Source organism: Thalassophryne amazonica, chromosome 4, assembly GCF_902500255.1.
Source record: "Thalassophryne amazonica chromosome 4, fThaAma1.1, whole genome shotgun sequence".
Taxonomy (NCBI): domain Eukaryota; kingdom Metazoa; phylum Chordata; class Actinopteri; order Batrachoidiformes; family Batrachoididae; genus Thalassophryne; species Thalassophryne amazonica.
This window is the reverse complement of record NC_047106.1, coordinates 39,710,677-39,736,907: the sequence shown is the minus strand read 5'-3', so window position 1 is coordinate 39,736,907 and position 26,231 is coordinate 39,710,677. Positions and strand designations below refer to the sequence as shown.

The 26,231-nt window shown below is 42.4% G+C and overlaps 1 protein-coding gene across 2 annotated transcripts in view; it reads right to left on the bottom strand.

The window, feature by feature from the left end:
• pdgfd (platelet derived growth factor d) overlaps positions 1–26,231 on the bottom strand; it is a 288,085-nt gene that overhangs the window by 54,532 nt on the left and 207,322 nt on the right. For both annotated transcript variants that reach the window (XM_034167741.1, XM_034167742.1), the window contains exon 5: positions 23,913–24,120. In XM_034167741.1, coding sequence (XP_034023632.1) covers positions 23,913–24,120 — 208 coding nt within the window. The remainder of the gene's footprint in view (positions 1–23,912; positions 24,121–26,231) is intronic.

The following is a 26,231-nucleotide window of genomic DNA, read 5'->3' as shown; positions in this document are numbered from 1 at the left end:
GCACCACAGCACAGACACCGCGTCATGTGGAACAGAGCTCATGTGAGTGACGTGACAGTCTGATCGTGATCTGATGGTCCGTTTCAACCTGGGGGGCTGTCAGTGTCCACTCCATGTGCGAGCTCACTTGCTGCAACTTGTCGCCACCGCAGCAATATATGTTTTATTTTTGTCCACGTAAATACATCAATCAGACACAAGCGCCCCACAGTGGACAGTCGTTGCAGTAAGATGGTGCTCATCTGCAGTCTGTTGTCGTGTGAAGAGCGTGACTGGCCACACATTTTCTAAGTGCCATGGGAGTGGTGTTAGGTGTTTGTGTGTGTCACCTGGAATTTGGCCGGCACCTGCTGCAAGAGGGTGTGATGGGTTTGAACAGCGCACACTCTGTCTTTTAGGCAATTTGTGTGCGCAAATAGTTGTAGCAACAGGTGTACGAGGTGTTGGTGGCAGGGACATTACACGGTTTGCAAACGAGTCCCGTGTCATGCACACAAAGTTTGCACTTCGTCTAAATTTCGCACTATGTGTGAAGGGGCCCTAAAGCATGCCAACGATTCAAATGCAAGCTTGCTAAAATAATAATTGCAAGAGGAGTGCACTCAGGTTGAACAGACTAAAACTTTAAGGGAGGGAGTGGGGAGAAGGAATATTTTGGGGACTATTATAATTTTTTTTTTTTTGTCTTTGTGAAAGGTTTTTCTCATTGATGTGTACAACTGTTCAATATAATTCCATAAAATTAAAATATTGCATGGTGTCCATAAATTATTCCTTCATGAGTTAAATGGTATTTTATTAAGGTTTAAGGAAACCAGTATTCCTATCAGTCTCATTAAGTATTAATGAGAGTGAGAGTCATAGCTAAAGGTGCACTGACACATGCATGACTTTGATTCACGCACTTGCACACACGTCATCGTGACGATCCCACCAACTCTGTTCCCAGCTGGATGCCGTGCTTTGTTCCACCGCCTGCCACGCACTCTGCGCTGGACACTGTGTATATAAAATAATTATTTTATAGTGGATTAATAATTTTCTCTGCAAGGTGTCTGTTGAAGACGGCTCTAATTGCTTCCTGAATCACAGAGGACTGCTCCAGCAGCGCCATTCGCATTCACACGCGCTGAATGAGCTGGAGAAAGCATTTGGAGCCGTATAAAAAGGTAATTATTTATCATGTTTACATTGTTATGGCTTGGTAAAACAGTTGCATGTTCTATCCTTCTCTTCTGCAGCTTCTTCTTCTTCTTGTGTGTGCGTTCCCTGGTCTGCTGGGGGCTCTCCTACCATTCTGAGGGGGGAGCAGCACATTAGTGTTTTAGCTTTTCCTCGATCCGTGTAAGAGCTTTTGCAGTTTCTCTAAATTTGGTTGTATCTTCTTCAAAGATATCCTCCGTTGTTACTTTCGGGCATTCTTGCCTATTGATTTGCTGGCCTTCTTCTAGTATATGTTTTTGAGTTTCCTCCTCAGCATTGCAGAAGCTACAGGATACACTGGCATATTTATTCCTATAGTTGCATTTTACTGCCAGCATTCTTGTTCTTGCCATCATGATGCTATGTGCTTCCATCCTGTTTAGTTTGTCCAGGTAGGGTTTCCTTTTTCCTACTTCCAACATTTTTACATTTTCAATGTAATCTTTTACCTTTGATTTGATCTCTCCTTGTTCTTTGATATTCTTCTTTAGCTGTTCGCCTATTTTCCTTTTTATATCTCCTTTGCTTGTTTGATCCGTTATCTGCAGTTTTTCCTTAATCCTGTTGACTTCTCTTTTCCATGGTTTACTATTGTTGTTGATTATTCTTTTCATTAGGTCTGATCCTACTGTATTTATCCTTTTTTGGAAGTTGATCTTGTTTTTTTGTATTGTATGGTCTATATCCCAGAGCCCTGTTTCCGCATACATGATTTCTCTCGGTGTTGTTGTTGCTAGTATTAGGAGCCGTTTTAATATATTGTCCAAGATTTGGTTCCTCATTTTCCCCTCCTTTTTTGTTGTTACCTCTGACTCTCCTGCATACACAATTATTGGGATTATGCATGATTCCACTAGTTGCCAGATAACTCTCATTTCTATTCCTCTTAGGTCCGGGCTTCCTGCTATTTGTAGGATGGTTTGTAAGGCTCCTTCTGCTTTCTTTTTTGCTTCTTCTATTTGGTCGGCTTGGTTGTTGTTATTGTTGATTATTTTCCCTAGGTATTTGTAATTTACACATTTTTCCAGTTTTTTGGGTCCTATGTAGAAATTTGTATCATCTTTTGGTTTCCCTATCGTCATAACTTTACTTTTTTCTTCCCCAAATTCTATGTGGTACCTATTTGCCAGATCATTTGTTATATTTAGCATTATTTGCATTTCCTTGGCCGTCTCTGCTATGAGGGCTATGTCGTCCATCCATAGTAGGCATCCTATTTTTTTCCCTGTACCTGTCTCTATTCCAAGGTTGCTATTCAGGATCTCTTTGCCTATTTCGTCTATTAGTAGTGCGTACATTATGACTGACAGGACTCCTCCTTGTCTAATGCTGTCTTTGATCTGTATTTGTCTTGTAAGTCCATATCTGGTCATTATTGAGGCTTTCAGGTTTTCGTTGAGCTCCTTTATTTTTAGCCATATTTTATCTCTTAGTCCATTTTTGTAGAGCGTGTACATCAGAGCATCTGCCCAGGCTTTATCATATGCTTTGGTCACATCCAGGAACGTTATGTATCTTGGTTTTTTGTTGTCAATCAGGTGGTTTAATAGTAAGATATGGTCTGCAGTTCCTATGTTTTCCTTACCACCTCCCTGTAGTTCACTAATTTGTATCAGGGGTTTTATTCTATGATGTAGGATTCTTTCATAAAATTTCCCTATGTTGCTGTTAAAGTATGTTTATGACAGATTTAACATCTCCTTATAATCATTCAGACGAGCTGCACTCTGATGTGATCCGCTGACGCAACCACTTGCTCTGGTCACTTCTTCTTTACTCCACTTGACGAGCTGCACATGTTGGCAAGCAGATCACACCATGTAGCACAATATTTATGTGTGAAGGATTTTCTGAACATTTAAAAATTCTCTTTGCGCAATTACACATACCAGTGCCCCTCTCATGTTCAGTCTACACCCGTTAAAGATGAGTTTACTCTCCTGTGCAGCACAGGTCGTGCAGGTGCATGAATCAGTGTCATGCATGTGTCAGTGCACCTTAACCTTAGACAGTTTTATTTACATGGAAATGTCACTATATGATATGTCATCTAAGTTTAAAGGGGTTTAATGCTTTATGCAGGGACATGCAAAGTGATTTCTTATTTTGCAAGCCAATGGTGAAAGAGTAGTGTGTGTTCCACAGTGACTGACGTCATACAGCCATAAGTAGCGGAGCAAATGGCTGAAGAATTGTTCCTAAATAGCTGGCAAGGCTCACAGGAGCCACCCACTGCAGCAAAGAGGAGCTACCTGCCCAAACCACTTTTGGATAGACTGATTTGAAGGACTGCCTCTCACCAAGACCACCAAGACAAGAGAAAATTGCTGATGCCTGAATGGGAGAATGAAAGTGTCATCTGTCTGACAGAAGCTGGAGGTAAAAGCACTGCAGTCATCAAGCAGGATGCGGTTTAGTCTTTTCCTCACACAACTTTGGAAACCAATCAGTTTGTGGCACTGAGGTACTCTGAGGCTGTTCATACTGGAGACCGGAGGTGTTATGTGCACCTGTCTGTACTGTTCAAGGGTGGTTTTTGAGAGGAGACCAACAAAAACTGAGTGCCACTCCATTAGAGTTTGGCCAGTGGGCAGCAGTTGGAGCTGTACATAAGAGTGATGTGCTCCACCTGGTGCAATGCGGTGCATAGAAAGTGTTTTTGGTAACATGCAACCAATGCAGTTGTGATTTTGTGCTCAGCCTCCCCTTGTCCTTTAAATGATAACTCTACTCGTGCTCATTTGTGCACCTACGGGCATGCTGGTCTAAAAATGAGGTTTAGGCAGAATAAATTTCCCCTGCCCCTACTTTTTTTGGAATGTGTTACAGGCCTTAAATGCAGGAATGCATGTATATTAAAAAAGGAAATGAAGATGGTTGCACAAAACATGAAATATACGTATTTGGTTGATACTGAGTGCAGTGAAACAAAAGTCAAAATAAATGTAAGGGTTGCTGTGTTTTCCATATCATGCCAACTTTTTTGTGATTTGGGGTTGTAGATAAAGGGCTTGATTCTCAAAAGTTTTTTATTTGTAAAAACGTGCAAACACGACTGTACTCCCTAATACATCTGCATGCTGAGTTTCTGTGCAAAACAAGGATTGCACCTGTGAAATGCACAAAGTGGTGTACGTACGAGGTCTGTTAGAAAACTATCCGACCCTTTTATTTTTTGCAAAAACCATATGGATTTGAATCACGTGTGATTGCATCAGCCAAGCTTGAACCTTCGTGCGCATGCGTGAGTTTTTTCACGCCTGTTGGTGGCGTCATTTGCCTGTGCGCACGCTTTGAGTGAGGAGTGGTCCACCCCCCTTGTCGGATTTTTATTGCAAGTAAAATGTCTGAACGATTTGGAGCTTTGTTGCATCAAATTTTTCCAGAAACTGTGAGAGACCTCCAGGTGGACACCATTCGGAAAATTCAGATGGCTTTCAGGGACGATTTTATGGGGATCACACAGATTAAGGAGTGTTACAGCCGGTTTAAAGCCCGCCCACAGCGGCTGAGAGCGCGCCGCGCTCCGAGTGGCGATTGACAGGCTGAAACGACCAGATCATTTCCAAAGTAAAGGCTGTGTTGATCCGGGACCTCGTCTGACTACCACAGAAATGGCAGAAGACGTGGACATCAGCACTTTTTCGGCACATTCCACTGTTACAGGAGTTTTTGTCATGGAAAGAGGAGCGGAGGAATGCGCCACAGAGCCGCGATGGCGCGGGACAATAGCACCTCCGTGTTGGTCTCACAGGACGGCTTTCAGATGGCTTTCAGACGGCTTTCGGTGGCTTTTCAGTCATGTGACTATCTGAGAAATTGTGGATGAGCTGGACATGCCAGAACATGTCTTGTGAGGCTTCATCACGGCGTTGCTTTGCGTCATGCGGCTCCATCCTGACGCGCAAATTCCTCCGCTCCTCTTTCCATGACAAAAACTCCTGTAACAGTGGAATGTTCCGTTCATTTCCAAACTGAATGCCGAACGTTGATCCGGGACATCGTCCGACTACCAGAGAAATTGCAGAAGACGTGGACATCAGCACTTTTACGGCACACTGAGACAGACGTGCGGAGGAATTCGCGCGTCGGGACAGAGCCGCATGGCGCAAAGCAACGCGGTGATGAAGCCTCACAGGACATGTTCTGGCATGTCCAGCTCATCCACAATTTCTCGGATAGTCACACAACTGAAAAGCCACCGAAAGCTGTCTGAAAGCCATCTGAAAGAAACCTGTGAGACCAACACGGAGGTGCTTTTGTCCCGCGCCATTCGCAGCTCTGTGGCGCATTCCTCTGCTCCTCTTTCCATGACAAAAACTCCTGTAACAGTGGAATGTGCCGAAAAAGTGCTGATGTCCACGTCTTCTGCCATTTCTGTGGTAGTCAGATGACATCCCAGATCAACACAGCCTTCACTTTGGAAATGATCTGGTCGTTTCAGCCTGTCAATCGCCGCTCGGAGTGCGGCGCGCTCTCAGCTGCTGTGGGCGGTCTTTAAACCGGCTGTAACACTCCTTAATCTGTGTAATCCAAATAAAATCATCCCTGAAAGCCATCTGAATTTTCCAAATGGTGTCCACCTGGCTGTCTCTCACAGTTTCTGGAAAAATTTGATGCAGCAAAGCTCCAAATCTTTCAGACATTTTACTTGCAATAAAAATCCAACAAGGGGGGTAGACCACTCCTCACTCAAAGCGTGCTCACAGGCGAATGATGCAACCGACAGGCATGAAAAAACTCACGCATGCGCACGAAGGTTCAAGCTTGGCTGATGCAATCACACGTGATTCAAATCCATATGGTTTTTGCAAAAAATAAAAAGGTCGGATAGTTTTCTAACAGACCTTGTATATTGTCAATTTAGCTTATTTGCCTTCATGAATGCAATTTGGGGTTTTTTTCCACCTGAGAGTGCAAAATTGTGGGTGGAAACATGCAAATAGATGAGGTTTGCACATGCAGCACAATTTTTCAAGGTCAAATGGAAATTTAGCAGGTCCTGATATCATCTGTACTTTGCAACTTTGAAAACGTGACGTTAACAGATTGCCCTTGACAGACTGCTGGATCTCAATAAAGAAGAGCTGTGCACTTGCATCCAGTACCTTAACTTAGCTGGCTGATTTAATTTCATTATGCGCTTACAGCCATTAATATTTGTAATAATTATTAATCCTAAATCCTTATTTACATAATGCTGTATATACATCACATTATCATCCACTGTCAATTGCACATTCTAATCCAATTACATTTGTACCGCAAAATTGGTTTGGTGGCAAAATATTCAACCATTTCACATTTGATGTATTACTCCATGCCCTGACCGCATTGCTTTGCAGGTGTCACAAATGGTGCTGTCAGCTGAGAGCGACAGACAGTAGCGCAGCGACGACGGTGCCTAAATCCATGGATTTAATGGATTTAACTGGATTGATTGATGGATTTACTGTGGATTTAACTCAATGCAACAGACAAAATGGAGAAATCTGTGGGTCTGCTCACAGAATTTCCAGTTTGGCATGAAGACGCTGTTGCTACGGTAAGCTCTGGCGAGCCGACCACACCCTTTCACAACGATTCGCCGACCGAATTACTTCTAGAAAAATAAACCGTGCAAACGATGGAATTGGATTCGAATGGGAATAATCCTGTTGTGTCTGATGATTTGTGTTCATGCTGGATTACAGTTGCAAATATCCATTTTACTCAATTTGTGACTGTAAAACCCAGCATGAATGTCCGCAAATCATCACACACAACAGGGTTAATCCATAATTTACTCTTCATAAATTACCCGTTAAACTGTCTCCACCCTTATGTGCAAAGGTTTTGTTTGCCCATGCAATTCAACTCTTGTTACCTGGGATCTTTGTAAATTAAGTCTCTTGTCCAAGGACAAGACACTATCTCTGACTGAATTCCATGGAGTTATGGGGTAAAAACAGCAGTGACCAGGAATCAATCCAGGTGTAAATATTACTAGAGGTGGGAGTAAGTCACTGTCAAGCCATTCTCAAGTCAGCTGTCAAACACTTGGTGGTCATTAGGACGTGAGACTTGACTTGGGACTTGCTGATTCCTGACTTGAGAGTGACTTGATGGTGACCATCTCCCACCTCTGCATATTACACAAACCCTGACATCAGTGTGTGAGTGTGTGTGAATGGGTGATAGCGAGGCATCATTGTAATGCACTTTGAGCTTCTGATTCAGATGGAATTCAGATGCTATATAAATGCAGTCCACTGGTAGCCCAATGCCTTACCCCACTGAGCTGCCTGCATAAAATATCCAAATTAAAATTAATCACTGCAGCTGACACTCTGAAAGACGTCTTCTTTGGACACCAGTGGCAGCAGGTATCTGTGTATAATGGTCATTTATCAGGTTCACAGTGGGTTTTGGGGTTGGTTGTCCCTTTTCTCTGAATAAGTCAAGCTTATTGTGCAAATACAGCCCATTAAAGGGCAGAATATATTCTTGAACCAAGTTGACTGGTTAACCAAATGAAATTCTCTCAGGTCATTATCAGATTTTTCACTTGATTTGAAGAGCGATGGGGTTTTAAGATCTTATAATTGACTTGTTAGAATTTTGCAGTACTTTTTATGACACAACTCCAACCATAAGACAGAGTGATATGCATGCGAAGCTGCAGTTAGGTTTACTGTTTTGCTGTAGCGTGTACCAAAGCCGATAAAACACAAGTCATCTGCACCGCTTTCACAGAAGTGTAATGAAATGGCTTGTCAAACTTCGATTGTGTGTGTGTGTGTGTGTGTGTGTGTGTGTGTGTGTGTGTGTGTGTGTGTGTGTGTGTGTGTGTGTGTCGAAGAGAGAGAGTAAGCAGTGGGAGCCAAGGGAAAACTAATGACACAGATAATCAATAAGCAATTGTAGACAAAATAAGTCTGCTATTGGGCTTTCCAGTTTTGTCCAATAACAGCACATATTATGTGGGAAGTCTATAAAGAACAAGAGAGAAGAATAATATCAGCCTCAAAAAAAGAGAGAGAGAGAGGAAGAAGGTACACTATTCATATTGACAGCCCAGATTATGGTTGCATCTGAGTGCGAAGATTGGCCATATTTTTGGAATGTGTTTTCTGTCTCCAGGCCATTTCAGTGGGAAAGCAAGATGTCAATATTAGAAAAATGCACAAGAGAAAAGAAGTCACTGCAAGCTGTGCACATTTGTGCAAGCATGTGTCTGTGCATGATGAGCTGTCTGAATTTGCATGTTAGGACTGCCAAAATAAAACAGAAAACTTGATTTGTGTCTGTGACTCAATAATGCCTGTGAGCAGGTTTTGACTGAGTGTTAATGTGTTTGTACCATACAGGAAAAAAAAAAAAAATCAGTTAAAAAATACTTGGCAAAAAGAGGATTATAAATGCGAATACAATCGCTGTTTGCTTTTTTTTATTTATTTACTTGGAGTAACTAAAGTAATTAATTAATTTATTTTTGTGAGGCATATTCTGGGCTTTGCTTGCTGCCAGGAAAGCACAGCAGTCTGTCACATGTCACGGTCTGGAGAATTATTCTCATTCCACATTGCTGGGATTATGTATGCAGCAAATTATTTATGAACATTAATAAATCTGTTGTGGCTCTGGGATATTTACATATAGTATGACACTCGTCACACCATATCAATGCCAAAGACCAGTGGTCACTAATCCCCCTTCCCCTCATTGGGAAAAATGCTCAGTGGTAATTCAGCTCACGCAGTGATAACATTATAAGGCTCACCCACTTACACTTTTGTTAGTGTTAATATGTAAAGGGCCCTATCTTGATGATCTTGGGTACTTTTCTGTTGCAGTGAATGGTAATGCAGTTGACTGCTAACCATGTGTGTATAAACTAGGTATTGGCCAGTTATCAGTTTCACTGTGGTTTGGAGATACTCGAATTCCAAAAACGGAAAGATTTCCTGTTTAGCGGTATGGCCACTGTAAACAAACCTAATGTCATTCCGCATGGGTCAGTCGAGTTCATGGATGATCTGTGCATGATTAAAACCCCTTTGTAATGGCCAGAAGAACACAGGAACACACAACCGCAACAGCTTAACCGCATCAGCTGAAACCCCGCCTCCAGATGGGCAGATCTTCAAAAATCTCCAACCATACTAGTCTTGATCATTCAGCCCCCAATTCCAGACTCCGCCCTCTAAAAAGAACATCTGGATCCACTCATATTGACTGACTGTGAAGCGGTGATGGTGTGACTGAATTCAGAACCTGAACGTCGGATGCTGGGAGCTCTTTTGTAATCATCATGAGTGAGGTGTTGTACAAGCAGGGTGACGTTGGAGGAAAAAAAGATTTTTGTTGTTGATGACGCAAGCCACCATCATTAAGTGTTGTACAATTTCAAACAAAAAAACTCAAATGCTTACAGCTTTTGTTGAAGCAACAACTTCAATACCATTTCTGCAGCACCCTCTGATGGAAACAATCAAAAGTCAGATATGTGCGACTACTGTGGAAAAGGTCTTGGAGCGAGTCTGCCATAGACATTATATACGTAGACGCCTCATGGACTGCCGCTGCCTATTGGAGCTGACGTATCAGCCGGCTGCCATCTTGGATGGGTCCCTATTGTGCCCCCAGTGCATTTGTCCTGAGGACGGTGTATCCCCAACTACAATAATCCGTAACTCCCCAAATTTTTACCAAGTTTTCCCACAGTTTGGCTTGTTAGAAACAGCAGAGATTCAGTTACGATACAGGATGCTGTCACACATTAAAAATACGTACTTTTATGCTGAAAGACTTTGTCTTATGCTCTTTAACAAAGACATATTGTTGGGAATGTGTAGGAACACGGACCCACAACAGGGGGCGCAAATGAACGGACAATGGAGTAAGTCAAAATAACAACGCTTTACTGTTGTGAATGTGCACAACGAATACAACCAATTACAGAAATGGACAAAAGTCAATACACAAAGGTGTCGTGTGGGCAGGCTCGAAGATAGGAGACGCCTCTCCAAGGTAAGACCGGAACCACACGGCTTCCTCCGCCACAGGACCCCGGGAATACTGGAGCCGCCAAGTCCCGAACTCCCAGGTGGCCACTGCCTCCGCGTGTCGGACCTGGTACTGCTGGCGAGGGGAAAAGAACAGTTAGATGGGGGCGCGTTTGCACCCAGAACTCCGAACGGCAGGAAAGGTACCTCCACCTCTCGTTGGAACAGTAAACCAATAACTAGCTCAGTCAAAACTGTGTACTCAGTAGGCTTTGATATGTTACCTCTCTGGTAGAAACGATATCTCGGCAATGAGGTGGAGATGCCGTCCTGCTGATATACCCCACTGATGATTGCCGTCAGCTGTCTCAGGTGATGGGTGACAGCTGTCACCGAGGCTGCTCCCGTGAGGCGGCGGCGCCCTCTGGTGCCTGGAGCCAGCAACGTGTCTGCTGCTGGATGCATGTTGCGTATGTTGTCGTTCTGAAGAATATCGTAACATCGCTCATGCGCTGCGTTATAATGCATATACACACGAACGATAGGATAAGACACTTTTGTATCTCACAATGGATAAAATCATGATAAAGTGTAAGCACGTTAATTTGTATGTTCATAAACCTTTGGATAATATCAATCCCTGCTGTTGGATTTCAAGGTCTATAACGTGTGTATTTTGTAAACAAACAGGGAGCCCTGAACACACTCATCTAATAAGCTTTCAGGCAGAAAATGAGAAGGGCGAATACTTCCATGAACACTACTGGCCAGTAGATGGCAGTAGAGGCCTTGAAAACAAAATTCCAGATACAGTAATCTGTGTCTGCTACATTTAAAATGCGTGGAATTTAACAAACGCAAATAAAACCAACATCTATAAATGCAGAGAATATATTCAAGAGAGTTTTAGGCACTAGATTTTAATGCTGTTGTCCGTGAGCCTGAACAGAGTGTCTGAAATGCATTTGTCCTCCTGTCGTGAATGTGAGATTACATCATCCTACCCATAATGCACTGCTGGGCTCAGCATGTGCTCACAAAACCTTAAAAATTAGCACATTACTTTAAACTAAAACATATATCTGATATTTTCACTTAATAAAACTTAATAAAACAGTAATTTTAAATAACTTGTCCAAAATTAATTTGGTTAAAATTTGAACCATAAGTTAAAAATGTATGCCTCTGAATGACTTAGGTGATATCGCGAGCATATTGGTATGAGGTTAAAAGAAACGTTTTTTTTTCTTTTTGGGGTTGTTTCTCCTTTGTTTGCAGAGGTTTGAGATGCTTTTTATACAAGCAGTTCTCTTCTGTTTGTAAAGGTTATAGCTGTGTGTCTGTTACAAAACTTTTAATAGGTGGGAGCTAAATTAATTTTAAAAATGCTTGTCCCTGTTCAGCTTTGTTTATTGGTTTAAAAGTTATTGGACAAAGATTAATCGGAAGATAATTGGTCCGATAATGTTTTTTAAAGTTATCTAAAAAGATAATCTGATAAAGAAAATGTTATCTTCAATAATTATCGGATTATCGGAAGTGTGCCCACCACTGTACATATACATACACACACACACATATATATATATATATATAGACGTGACAATGGGATTGACGACTGATAGACTGGGGACCCAGAGGCGGACTCATCCATTACCCAGGCAGAAGTCACCGAGGTGGTTAGAAAGCTCCTCGGTGGCAAGGCTCCTGGGGTGGATGAAATCCATCCTGAGTACCTTAAGTCTTTGGATGTTGTGGGACTGTCTTGGCTGACACGCCTCTACAACATCACGTGGCGATCGGGGACAGTGCCTCTGGATTGGCAGACCGGGGTGGTGGTCCCTCTGTTTAAGAAGGGGGACCGGAGGGTGTGTTCCAAATATAGGGGGATCACACTCCTCAGCCTCCCCGGTAAGGTCTATTCCAGAGTACTGGAGAGGACAATTCGGATTCAGGAGGAGCAGTGTGGTTTTCGTCCTGGTCGCAGCACAGTGGACCAGCTCTACACGCTCCATCGGGTGCTTGAGGGTTCATGGAGGTTCGCCCAACCAGTCCACATGTGTTTTGTGGATCTGGAGAAGGCGTTCAACCGTGTCCCTTGGGGCACCCTGTGGGGAGTGCTCTGGGAGTACGGGGTCCGGGGTCCTTTGCTAAGGGCTATCCGGCCCCTGTACGACCGCAGCAGGAGCTTGGTTCACATTGCTGGTAGTAAGTCAAACCTGTTTCCAGTGCATGTTGGCCTCCGCCAGGGCTGCCCTTTGTCACCGGTTCTGTTCATTATTTTTATGGACAGAATTTCTAGGCGCAATCAGAGTGTATAGGGGGACTGGTTTGGGAACCACAGAATCTCGTCTCTGCTGTTTGCGGACGATGTGGTTCTGATGGCTTCGTCAAATCAGGACCTTCAGCGTGCACTGGGGCGGTTTGCAGCCAAGTGTGAGGCGTCCAGGATGAAAATCAGCACCTCCAAATCCGAGGCCATGGTTCTCGACCGGAAAAAGGTGCTTTGCCCTCTTCAGGTCGGTGGAGTGTCCTTGCCTCAAGTGGAGGAGTTTAAGTATCTCGGGGTCTTGTTCACGAGTGAGGGACGGATGGAGCATGAGATCGATAGACGGATCGGTGCAGTGTCTGCAGTGATGCGGTCGCTGTATCGGACCATCGTGGTGAAGAGAGAGCTGAGTAGGGGGGCAAAGCTCTCGATTTACCGATCGATCTACGTTCCGATCCTCACCTATGGTCATGAGATTTGGCTCATGACCGAAAGAACGAGATCGCGGGTACAAGCGGCTGAGATGAGTTTCCTCCGCAGGGTGGCTGGGCGCTCCCTTAGAGATAGGGTGAGGAGCTCGGTCACTTGGGAGGAGCTCGGAGTCGAGCCGCTGCTCCTCCACGTTGAAAGGAGTAAGTTGAGGTGGCTCCGGCATCTTTTCCGGATGCCCCCTGGACGCCTCGCTGGAGAGGTGTTCCGTGCATGTCCCATTGGGCGGAGGCCCCGGGAAGACCCAGGACATGCTGGAAGGATTACATCTCTCAGCTGGCTTGGGAACGCCTTGGGGTTCCCCCGGAGGAGCTGGGGGAGGTGTGTGTGGATCGGGAGGTCTGGGCGGCTTTGCTTGAGCTGCTGCCCCCGCGACCCGACTCCGGATAAAGCGCAAGAAAATGGATGGATGTATATATATATATATATATATATATATATATATATATATATATATATATATTAGGGGTGGGCAAACATAAAAAATCTTAATCGCATTAACTCAATGACTTTCTGTGATTAATCATGATTAATTGCATGGTATATGTGAAACCCAAAAATGAATTCAAAAGCTGCTTAAAAGCACAGTTTTATTTGAAAATGTAAATGAACATTGCATAAATCTGAAAATGTAAATTTCAACTGAAACACACACATGAAATCAAATATAAAACCACTGGCAGGTAATTTGTTATCTTGTTTCATATCAAAATAACAATACTCATGTCCATGACTAAATGTACTAAAACAAATACGTCACAATTGTACACATACCACAATTTGATATGTGTACAATTGTGATGTATTTATGTTTTAGTATATTTAGATTTTGTTGTGATTTGGTACTTTATAAGCCGATTAAATTGAATTGATATTGAACATTTTATTGAGTCTTAAAGTAAATAAATATGAATTTGGTCACTGGATCCTTAAACTTTGTACATAATGAACTCTACATGGTGAATCCTTGATCTCTGGACATAAACAGGAATAAACAAAATCTGTAGTTTTTGTCAAAAGCATTTCCTTTCAGACATTGGCATGAATGTCTTTCCATATATCTGAGCTGAGCTTACAGCTGCTGTGCTTCGAAAATACAGCACGTTTCATTTTGGGAGGAAAAAAAACATTTTAGTCGATTGTAGTTTCTTGTCTTTATTACATTTGGAAAGAGGTGTCATTTTATTTAAAGTGGCGATTCATTTTGAAGTTATTAATTCCGACCGGACTCTGTCTCAGCCGCGCATTGTTTCGAGCGGTGTGAACGGAATGGAGGACGATTCTCGTTTCTTGACAGCAACAAGACAAGAGTCCCAGTTAGTGACTTTAATCCACACAAAAGTGACTGACAATATTTTAATGGCTTTGCGAGGGGTTAAGAAGGGGCTTGCCATTTCTGAAGAGCAGTGAATCAAAGAACCAACGAGCTACTGGATCGAAGCATTGCTTCAATGGTTCATGGTTTCAAAGTGGAGCCGCGCTGCAGAAATAGTTTATTACAGACCAAACCCTGAATATCCGACTTTATTTGTACGTCCGTATGACTGAAACTCGAAAAATCCGTATAATTTACGGACTATAGGTTGACATGAAAACCACCGAAAAGCTGTGTTCACCGCGGAGACACGTTCGGCTATTCGAGATTATTCAAGTTTTTTTTTTTTACCGATGACGAACGATGCGTAAAAAAAAATTTGACCGATCCAAACCGGTCTGGATCCGGGCCTGATCCTGTAGAACTTTGTACCGAAAATGTCCATTCAAAAGTTTGATGTCTTTCTGCATTTTGTTTTGTTGTGCATTGCATAGCCTGTACTTTTCTCGATCCTCGTGTCATTTTCTGTGTGAACTCAGCTATCAGCAGGAAGCAGTAGCATAAGCTCGCCCCCGACTGACGCTTTCAAAATAAAAGGCAACGAGCAACAGTCATAAGGCTAAAAAAACAAAACCGCAGCGTTAAGGGGAGGAACAAAATTGTCGGCGATAATGACCTCAATAATTAACGCAACGTTAGCGCGTTAACGTTGCCCAGCCCTAATATAATATATATAATATATATAATATATATATATATATATATATATATATATATATATATATATATATATATATATATATATAATTTCAATTACATTTGTTAAATTTGGAGTAGAGAGTAGGCCTTGGGTCAAGTCAGAGTTGATTAGCCTCTGAGCTAGATGCTGCTACAGTATAATTTTTTATTAATATTTTTATCGTGTCTCCCATTATGTTCCCTGTTATTCCTAGGCTTTCCAAACGCCCTAGCACAAACTTCTCTGAAATACAGTTAGTGGACAGATAAATGAATGAATGAATGAATCCAAAAAATATCATGAGTACAAACCTGTTAGCAACTGGTGAACTATGATACACCGGATCAATGAAAAAAAGTAACTTTATTTTCCCTATCTAATATCCCATAGAGGTGTGTGCCACCTGCTGGATGGTTAGTGGATACTGGAATGATAATACATTTGAATCAGGTGTGGCTGTCAGTGAGAGAGACAAATGTTTTCTGCACTGAAATGTAGTGAAACAGAGAAATAAACTGTTTTCTGATTGGTTAACAGTGGTTCTCAAACTCAACGTGGTCAAATGTCCACATGAGCAAGCAGAAAGGAGTTTATTTGAATTTAGCTGCAAAAGAAAAAGAAAGAGAGGAAGGTAGTTGAGTGAGGTATCCAATGAATGTGTTCTGTGAGAGAGAGAGAGAGAGAGAGAGAGACTGCTTCTGCACAGAAATGCACTAAATCAGAAAAAAATGAACCACCATTTTCTGGTTACCCGTAAAAGATTTTTATGGCCCCATTTAGATGACCATAAAAATCAGATAACTGTTAGTAATCAGATAACTGTGATAATTGGATCTCTTGTGTTTACATGCACTTCAGTAATCCGATAATTTGAAAATCCAGGTTTGCATGATTTTAGTTCATAAATTGGATTCCTTTGGAAGTGGAGAAAGAAGAAAGGGCAGCTCCTGAAGAAAAAGCATAGACTGAAGAAAGAGTACACTCTCTTTCTGTCTCACGCTGTCTCTCTGTCTGTCACTTGTTCTATCTCTCTGTCTCTCTTTCTCTCTCCCTCTTTCTTTCTCTCCCTCTGTCTCTCTGTGTCTCTCGCACCCAAAATGTGAGGTCATGGTTTTAGGAAACTCCGCTCAACTTTAATATATTTGTCTATAAACTGCATAAATCTCCATGAAATTTGCTCTTGGGAATGCTGAAACAACACACAGGCCACTCAAGGATGCTTGGGCATCCTGTCAATTTTTTCTTTTTTTTACATAGAAGGGATTCTCTGAACTTTGTGATCTGATGAAGGATGTTATCAGCCATGACGAGGCAGCAGTGCATCTTACTGTACTTGTGAAAATGTGAGTGACAACTGTTTTTAGACGTGCAGATGTAAAACAACAAAATAAATCTAATTAATGGTATACATGTACTGAAGAAATCTGAGTATTTGGGAGAAATCCAGGTGTGTTAATCCAGGTGTGTTAATCCAATAATCAGATCGCAACTGGATTTTTATGTACATGTAAACAGAGTCAATGTCTACAACTTAAACTACATCAACACAAATCCACACATCCCTGCAGGAAGGATTTTGTAGCCAAAGCAGAAAGTTCTTACCTCACCCCCCACCCCCCACGCTCTCTCTCTCTCTCTCTCTCTCTCTCAACCATGCCTACGAATTGACCCATGAGCCTTTGTTTTGGCCCATCCTCCTCTAATTTTGGCCCACAAACGAAACTGACAAATTCTCTGCAAATTAATAAATTTCTATTAAACAGACTGAACATTAGTGTATTTATAATTATGAAATTTTATTTCAGATTTTGAATGTTAAATTGCTATAAAATATCATACATTGATTTGTATGTAATTCACACATCAACATTTATTTTTGTTTCGTAGATGTGGGAGGAACCCATGCAAACACAGGGAGAACATGCAAACTCCACACAGAAAGGCCACAGGTGGGAATGGATCCCGTGACCTTCTTGCTGTGAGGCAATAATGCTAACCACTAAAGCACCGTGCTTCTATCTATCTATCTTTGCATTAATATTGGTGAACGGGTAAGGCCATAGTCCTAGGTGGTGCCAAAGATCACTCGGCCAGAGTAATGCATCACATGGCCAAAATGTCATAGCTGATGTTCCCTCACAATCAAAGTGATACTCCTCATCTGAGTCTCCAGAACTATCTGTCTGGCACAGTCATTCCAATGGTACCCAAAGATCCTCCAAAGTAGACATAAAGTCTTCGGTTCTGGCACTGATTAATGTCCAAGTCTCAGGAAGCACAAGGACTTTAAGATTAGAAGTTCACATGTGTGCAGTCAACAAATCAAATCAAATTCACAATCAAAACTAATTTAAAATACAATTTTCTTTGTGGCTTAGTGGTTAGCACTGTTGCCTTACAGCAACAAAGTTGGGTAACACTTTACTCGAAGGTATCGTCATAATAGTGATATGACAGTGTCATAACGGATACATGACACAGTCATGAATGTGTCAAACATTATGTCAATGTCATAAAAATTTATGACCGCTGTCATTGTCATTTGGTTTTTGTAATGACAGGCATTTTTTGGGTTGTCTTGATTATGAGAACTTGACATTAATCAAAGTGACATTACCAGAAAATGTCTTTGTCATGACAACTTGACAATAAATTTAGTTGGGCTGTCCTTATTATGACAACTTGACAGTGACATTACCAGAAAATGTCTTCATCACGACAGCTTGGCATTAACAAAATATGCATCTATTTTTGTTTATGGCAAGTTGACATAATGATTATTAGAATTAGATGTGCAAGGTTACAGACCAATTTGAATATCTTCATTACACTGCCATAATGGTCATGGCAGTCAGTTTTGGGTATCCTGTCAAACATCTCTGACCAAGTGCTAGAATTGATCTGTAGCCTTACATATGTAATTATCATAATCTTTATTTGAGCTTTCCATAAACACAAAAATAGATGCATATTTTGTTCATGTCAAATTGTCATGACAAAGACATTTTCTGGTAAAGTCACTTTGATTAATGTCAACTTGACATAATCAAGACAATCCAAAAAATATCAACGTATCATTAAAAAACCGATTGACACTTAATGACAGCGGTCATAAACATTTATGACAGTGATATAATGTTTATAACAAGTTCATGGCTGTGTCATGTAACAGTTATGACAGTGTCATTGTCATTATTATGATGATACCTTCAAGTAAAGTGTTACCAAATTTGTGGGATTGCTTCCCACGTGGTCCTTTCTGGGCAGAGTTTGCATATTCTCCCAGTGTTCGCGTGGGTTTCCTCTTGGTGCTCTGGCTTCCTTCCACTTATAAAGACATGCAGGTTAGGCAACCTGGAAACTTAAATAAAACAAAAGCTAATTGACCTTATTAGTACAAGTGAGTGAGTTGATCTGTCTATATACAGCCTTGTGATAGGCTGGTGTCCTGTCCAGGGTGTACCCTGCCTTTCACCCTTTGACTGCCGGGATAGGCTCCAGGTCCACCGTGACCCTTGATTGGAGTACGTGAGTATAGGAAATGAATCAAAGAATTTTGTTTGGTTGAAACTATATGGGGAAAAAAACAAACAAACAAACAAACAAAAAAAAAAAAACGCAGGGGAGAGTTTAATTTCAATAACAAAAAAGATTTGTAATGAACCACTTTGTTTTTGGGGGGGGGGGGGGGGGGGAATGTGAGCATATGTGCATGTGCACGGGCTGAGGTTGCGGGGTGGACTCAGTGTTTCTTTGGTACAAGTGAGAAGTGGGATGGGGCGAACCACTGGAAGAAGGCATGTTCCAACAAACAACATTAATTGGGACATTATACTGGATTCATGCATGGATCCAGTCATTTAAGATATCCCAACTTTTTAATGAAAATTCTCTTGATTTATTTTCTTTCTTTCTTTGTAAATAGAGTAATATAGAGACACTGGAAAAACGATAGAGACCACAGAGGCTAATTGACCTCCATTTTATATACAAACCTGCATTAATTGTGACCTAATGATCACACTCATTCATGGAAACAAAGGTGAGCTACCTTGTGCATTTGTGTGTATGTGCCCATGCTCATCTGTGTATGTGTGTGTTAATGAAAACAAAGCTAAGCTGCTGATCGAGTCAGGTTTCTGCTCCCCCACACTGGTTGAATTTTCAATTAGTGCAATGAAGACGTGCAGCACCTACTGTATGAACCTTTACTTCTGAAGTGCACAAAAACACACCACACAGGGAGGTGCGCCAGCCAAGCATGCATATGCACAGATAAATAAAGATAGATTTGCTGTCAAGTGTAAATATTTATGATGGAATGGGAGAACCCTCAGGTAGAATGAGGGAGAGAGATGGAGACAGAAGCGGGGCTGAGCGTACTCTGTTCATCGGCGAACTTGAATGCTTTGATACAGATGATGGATACAATCCCAGTGCAGTTGTCCTTGGATCAAGGCTAAGAGCCACACTTTGAATGACTTCCTGGACTCGGCCAATAGAAATGTATAATTTGTATTTGGTTAATGTGTCACCTACTGTATGTCTGCAGTGGTGGTGATTCCTCTGGGTCTTCAGTGTTTGAGACTGAGAGACTCCTGGGATGAATTTATGGAGTTGTTAGGATCTCTGGACAGAAGTGTGTGGTGATGGTCCTTTCTGTGTCCTTGGCGAACTGCACATTTGCAAGACTTGGATGCCAATGCAAGTCTTCCACTGAGTCCATCCACTGACATCCACTAAAAACCTAAGGTGCTCAGTGGATGTTTTTAGTTCTAGGTCTCTTCAGAGGATCCTTTGGTACAGATGGAATGACTTTGTGTCAAATGAACAGTTGCTTCAGGAGACTCAGATGACGTGTATCATTTACATTGAGAGAGTACGTCACTGGGAAGATTTTTATATAACTCATTGATTTTTACAGTACATCCGGAAAGTATTCACATCACTTCACTTTTCCACATTTTATGTTAGAGCCTTATTCCAAAATGGAGAAAAAATATTTTTTTCCCCACAAAATTCTACTCATAACACCCCATAATGACAAGATAAAAATGTTTTTTTAATTGTTGTAAATTTATTATAAGAAATCACATGTACACAAGTATTCACACCCTTTGCTCATTACTTTGTCGATGCACCCTTTACAGCAATTACAGCCTCCAGTCTTCTTGTATATGATGCCACAAGCTTGGTGCACCTATCTTTCAGCAGTTTTGTCCATTCCTCTTTGCAGCACCTCTCAAGCGGGAGAGAGGTGCACAGCCATTTTCAGATCACTCCAGAGATGTTCAATCGGATTCAGTTCTGGGCTCTGGCTGGGCCACTCAAGGACATTCACAGAGTTGTCTTGTAGCCATTCCTTTGATATCTTGACTGTGTGCTTAGGGTCATTGTCCTGCTGAAAGATGAGCTGTTGCCCCAGTTGAAGGTCAAGAGCGCTCTGGAGCAAGTTTTCATCCAGGATGTCTGTACATTGCTGCATTCATCTTTCCCTCAATCCTGACTAGTCTCCCAGTTCCTGCTACTGAAAAACATTCCCACAGCACAATGCTGCCACCACCATGCTTCACTGTAGGGATGGTGCCTAGTTTCCTCCAAACATGACACTTGGCATTCACGTCAGAGAGTTCAGTCTTTGTCTCAGACCACAGAATTTTGAATCACATGGTCTGAGAGCCCTTCAGGTGCATTTTGGCAAACTCCAGGTGGACTGTCATGTGCCTTTTACTAAGGAGTGGCTTCCGTCTGACCACTCTACCATACAGGCCTGATTGGTGGATTGCTGCAGACATTGTTGTCCTTCTGGAAGGTTTTCCTCTCTCCACAGAGGAAAGCTGGAGCTCTGACAGAGCGACCACTGGGTTCTTGGTCACCTCCCTGGCTTAGAGTTCTGGTGGATTCAAACTTCTTCCATTTACGGATGATGGAGGCTGTGCTCATTGGGAAAGGAGCAGAAATGTACTCTTCTGTACCCTTCTCCAAATTGGTGCCTTGTGACAATCCGGTTCAAATCCCAGCCTGACTGGAAAATCACTCAGGGCCCTTGGGCAAGGTCTTTAACCCCCTATTGCTCCCGGTGTGCAGTGAGTGCCTTGTATGGCAGCACCCTGACATCGGGCTGAATGTGAGGCATTATTTGTAAAGTGCTTTGAAAGTCTGATGCAGATGGAAAAACGCTATGTAAATGCAGTCCATTTAAGAGTCCTGGTGGATCTGAACTTCTTCCATTTCCATCATCCATTCTTCCATTCATGGATGATGAAGGCCACTGGTCTCATTGCGACCTTCAAAGCAGCAGAAATTTTTCTGTATCCTTCCCCAGATTTGTGCCTCAAGACAATCCTGTCTTGGAGGTCTACAGACAATTCCTTTGACTTCATGCATGATTTGTGCTCTGACATGCACTGTCAACTGTGGGACCTTTTATGTAGACAGGTATGTGCCTTTCCAAATCATGTCCAATCAACTGAATTTACCCCAAGTGGACTCCAATTAAGCTGGAGAAACATCTCAAGGATGATCAGTGGAAACAGGATGCACCTGAGCTTAATTTTGAGCTTCATGGCAAAGGCTGTGAATACTTATGTACGTGTTTTTTCTTAGTTTTTAAGATAAATTTGCAAAAAAAAAAAAAAAAAAAAAAAATCAGTCATTATGGGGTACTGTGTGTACAATTCTGAAGAAAAAAATAATTCTGTGCATTTTGGAATAAGTCTGTAACATAACAAAATGTAGAAAAACTGAAGTAATGTGAATACCTTCCGGGTGCATGGTAGGCTATTTTAATCCATAACATTATGAATAATTGTAGCCGTGCTTGGTTTCAGTGACAGGCCCCCAGTAGCAGTGAACCCTAGCTGCTTTGAACTTGACCATGTTTGTCATTTTATTTACAACCCCTGGCAAAAATTATGGAATCACCGGCCTCGGAGGATGTTCATTCAGTTGTTTAATTTTGTAGAAAAAAAGCAGATCACAGACATGACACAAAACTAAAGTCATTTCAAATGGCAACTTTCTGGCTTTAAGAAACACTATAAGAAATCAAGAAAAAAAGATTGTGGCAGTCAGTAACGGTTACTTTTTAGACCAAGCAGAGGAAAAAAATATGGACTCACTCAATTCTGAGGAATAAATTATGGAATCACCCTGTAAATTTTCATCCCCAAAACTAACACCTGCATCAAATCACATCTGCTTGTTAGTCTGCATCTAAAAAGGAGTGATCACACCTTGGAGAGCTGTTGCACCAAGTGGACTGACATGAATCATGGCTCCAACACGAGAGATGTCAGTTGAAACAAAGGAGAGGATTATCAAACTCTTAAAAGAGGGTAAATCATCACGCAATGTTGCAAAAGATGTTGGTTGTTCACAGTCAGCTGTGTCTAAACTCTGGACCAAATACAAACAACATGGGAAGGTTGTTAAAGGCAAACATACTGGTAGACCAAGGAAGACATCAAAGCGTCAAGACAGAAAACTTAAAGCAATATGTCTCAAAAATCGAAAATGCACAACAAAACAAATGAACGAATGGGAGGAAACTGGAGTCAACGTCTGTGACCGAACTGTAAGAAACCGCCTAAAGGAAATGGGATTTACATACAGAAAAGCTAAATGAAAGCCATCACTAACACCTAAACAGAAAAAACAAGGTTACAATGGGCTAAGGAAAAGCAATCGTGGACTGTGGATGACTGGATGAAAGTCATATTCAGTGATGAATCTCGAATCTGCATTGGGCAAGGTGATGATGCTGGAACTTTTGTTTGGTGCCGTTCCAATGATATTTATAAAGATGACTGCCTGAAGACAACATGTAAATTTCCACAGTCATTGATGATATGGGGCTGCATGTCATGTAAAGGCACTGGGGAGATGGCTGTCATTACATCATCAATAAATGCACAAGTTTACGTTGATATTTTGGACACTTTTCTGATGTTTAAGGATGATGAAATCATTTTTCAAGAAGATAATGCATCTTGCCATAGAGCAAAAACTGTGAAAACATTCCTTGCAAAAAGACACATAGGGTCAATTTCATGACATAGGGTTAATGTCAACGAGCAGATGTGATTTGATGCAGGTGTTAGTTTTGGGGATCGAAATTTACAGGGTGATTCCATAATTTATTCCTTAGAATTGAGTGAGTCCATATTTTTTTTCCTCTGCTTGGTCTAAAAAAGTAACCGTTACTGACTGCCACAATCTTTTTTTCTTGATTTCTTATAGTGTTTCTTAAAGCCAGAAAGTTGCCATTTGAAATGACTTTAGTTTTGTGTCATGTCTGTGATCTGCTTTTTTTCTACAAAATTAAACAACAGAATGAACATCCTCCAAGGCCGGTGATTCCATAATTTTTGCCAGGGGTTGTAAAATATCTGAGATAATGTGGCTTGATGTGCAATTAATTGTATTAACCAACTAAGAAATATGTTTTCCAGTATTTCCACTGAGTGAAATTTTAAGATTACTTAATTTGTATGTTGTCATCATTAGCACTAATTAGCAGCTATCAAGAGCCTGGTGATGTTAGCTTCACTGTTAGTTTCACAGCTAATGAGGCTGTACACAAGTCATAGTTTTTAATACCAGTACCCAAGCAATTAGTTTAACAATCCAAGTACCAGCCTGAAACAATGTGCATTAATCAAACACTCAATCTAAAGGTTATCCTGTTAGCCTTTGCTAGCTTGGTGACTCTGAGATAGGTGGGAATGTTCGGCAATCATTCACCCTGCCCAGGTCAAGCTGGTCTCACCCACGTTCCACCCTGTTACCCATTCATGGGTTTGCTGGGACTTGGGTGAATTCAGGCACTGCCCAGGATGGCAATATCAGATGACACATATTTCTGATTAATGCCTTCCACCATTTAAAACTCAAGGAAATTTGTCATACCTTTATTATGTCGGCTTGACAGATGATAGGTTCGGGATCTGTAATGTAAGTGCGTTTGCGTGAGGATGCTGTCCAGGTCCTGTCTCCACGTGTCTGGGCTCAGATATCTGATGAGCTGTTCTACATTGTCAAATACAGCTATGGCCTGGTCCAAATCCTCCAATGACAATGGAACCTCTGTTACTGGAACCACACCAGCACCACTGTCCTGCACAGACCAAAAGGGGGTGAGGAGAAGAAAATTTAACATTTAAAATTGATTGTCACTTCAGCCGATCATCAGCCGAAGGTTGATTTTGTGATTGTATCATCTGATCTGATGCCGCTTGTTCTGAAAACTCGGGTAAAAAGAGGGGCAGAGCTGTCAACTGATCACCATCTGGTGGTGAGTTAGATCAGAGGGTGGACTTTGGACAGACCTGGTAAGCCCAAATGGATAGTGCGGGTGAATTGGGAATGTCTGGAGGAGCCCACTGTCCAAAAGATCTTCAACTCACACCTCTGGCGGAGCTTTTCTGGCATCCCTGTGGAGGTTGGGGGCACTGAACCAGAATAACCATTTTCAAAGCTACCATTGTTGAAGCTGCAGTGGGGAGCTGTGGCCTGAATGTCTTAGGTGTTGTGTGGGCTGCTGAAGAGGAGGTACTGCTGGCCCACCACCAGAGGGCGCCCTGCCTGAAGTGCGAGAGGGCGCAGCTGAGAATGACAGCTGTCTCTCATCACCACCTGACAGCTGTCACTCATCACCACCTCATCACCATCTCCATAAAAGCCGGGCAGCAACTCCACCTCCCTGCCGAGATATCGTCTACCAAATAGGTAAACCGCTCAGCCGTATTCCTGAGTTTCTCAGTGACAGTTTTTTCACATCTGTATTTTTGCAGTTGGTGAGTGCTTACAGCTGGAGGCTGGGTTTGTGGTACGTGGAGGACTGACGGCTTCGCGCCACACAACAAACTTTGTTAAGTACTCACAGATTTCTGCACGTGCCTAGTTTCTGGATTAAAGGTGGAGGTGTTTTTCCCACCCGACAACAGAGAGAACATTTTTTTTCTGACTGCTTACTGGGTGTGTACACACACACACGCACCATTAACTGTTTCTGCTTCCTGCCAGCAGTACCAGGTCTGACAGCTGGAGACGGTGGCCACCTGGGGACTCGGGACTTGGCGGCTCCAGTGTGCTCCAGATCCATTGGCAGTGGAAATCGTGTGGGATCCGGCTCTTCTCTGGACAGACGTCTTCTATCCTCGCACCTGCCCTCACGTCACCTTTGTATATTGACTGCATACAAATTCTGTGATTGTCTGTATTTCGTTGTGCACATTTACAACAGTAAATTGTTGTTTTTGGCTCATCCATTGTCCATTCATTTACGGCCCCTGTTGTGGGTCCGTGTCACTACACTTTCACAACATTAGGTGCCTCAACAGGCGGCAACCCTCGAACACCATAGTGGACACTGGTGGTCATGGAAGCTGTCTGACTGAAGAAGGAGTCCTTCTGGAATGTTATCTGCGAGGACTCCAGAGGCAGATGCATGGTACCGACAGGTCCAAAAGACAGGGAGGCAAAGCAGCGGATGTGGGAGGAGTTTGGAGTAACCATGGAGAAGGACTTTTGGTCAGTACCAAGGTGCTTCTGGCGCACTGTGAAGCAGCTCAGAAGAGGAAAATGGGGAACCATCTAAGCTGTCTACAGTAAGGATTGGATTTTGTTAATCTCAACTGAGGAGGTAACTTGGCGCTGAAAGGAACACTTTGAGAAACTCCTGCATCAGACTGCAGCCCCCTCTGTTGTAGAGGCAGTAGTAGAGTTCTCCACAGTGATAAAGCCCCAGGGGTTGATGAGCTACATTGAGAACGACTGAAGGCTGTGGAGGGACTGTTTTGGATGAGACGTCTCTTCAACATTGTGTGATGTCTGGGGGCAGCAAACTAGGATGGCGGTGCCCATATTTATAAAAGGGTAGACGAGAGAGTGTGTGCCAATTACAGGGGCATCACACTACTCAGCCTCCCTGATAAAGTCTACTCTAGGGTGCTGGAAAGGAGAGTTCGGCCAGTTGAACCTCTGATTGAAAAGGAACAATGCGGGTTCTGTCCTGGTCGTGGAACAACCAAACAGCTCTTCACTCTCACAAGGATCCTGGGGGGGTGCTTGGGAGTATGCCTATCCAGTCTACATGTGTTTTGTGGACTTAGAGAAAGCGTATGATCGGGTACCCTGGAAGATACTGTGGAAGGAGCTGCTGGAGCTGGAGTATGGAGTGATGGGGTACCTTCTCAAGGCCATCCAATCTCTGTACTCACAAAGTGA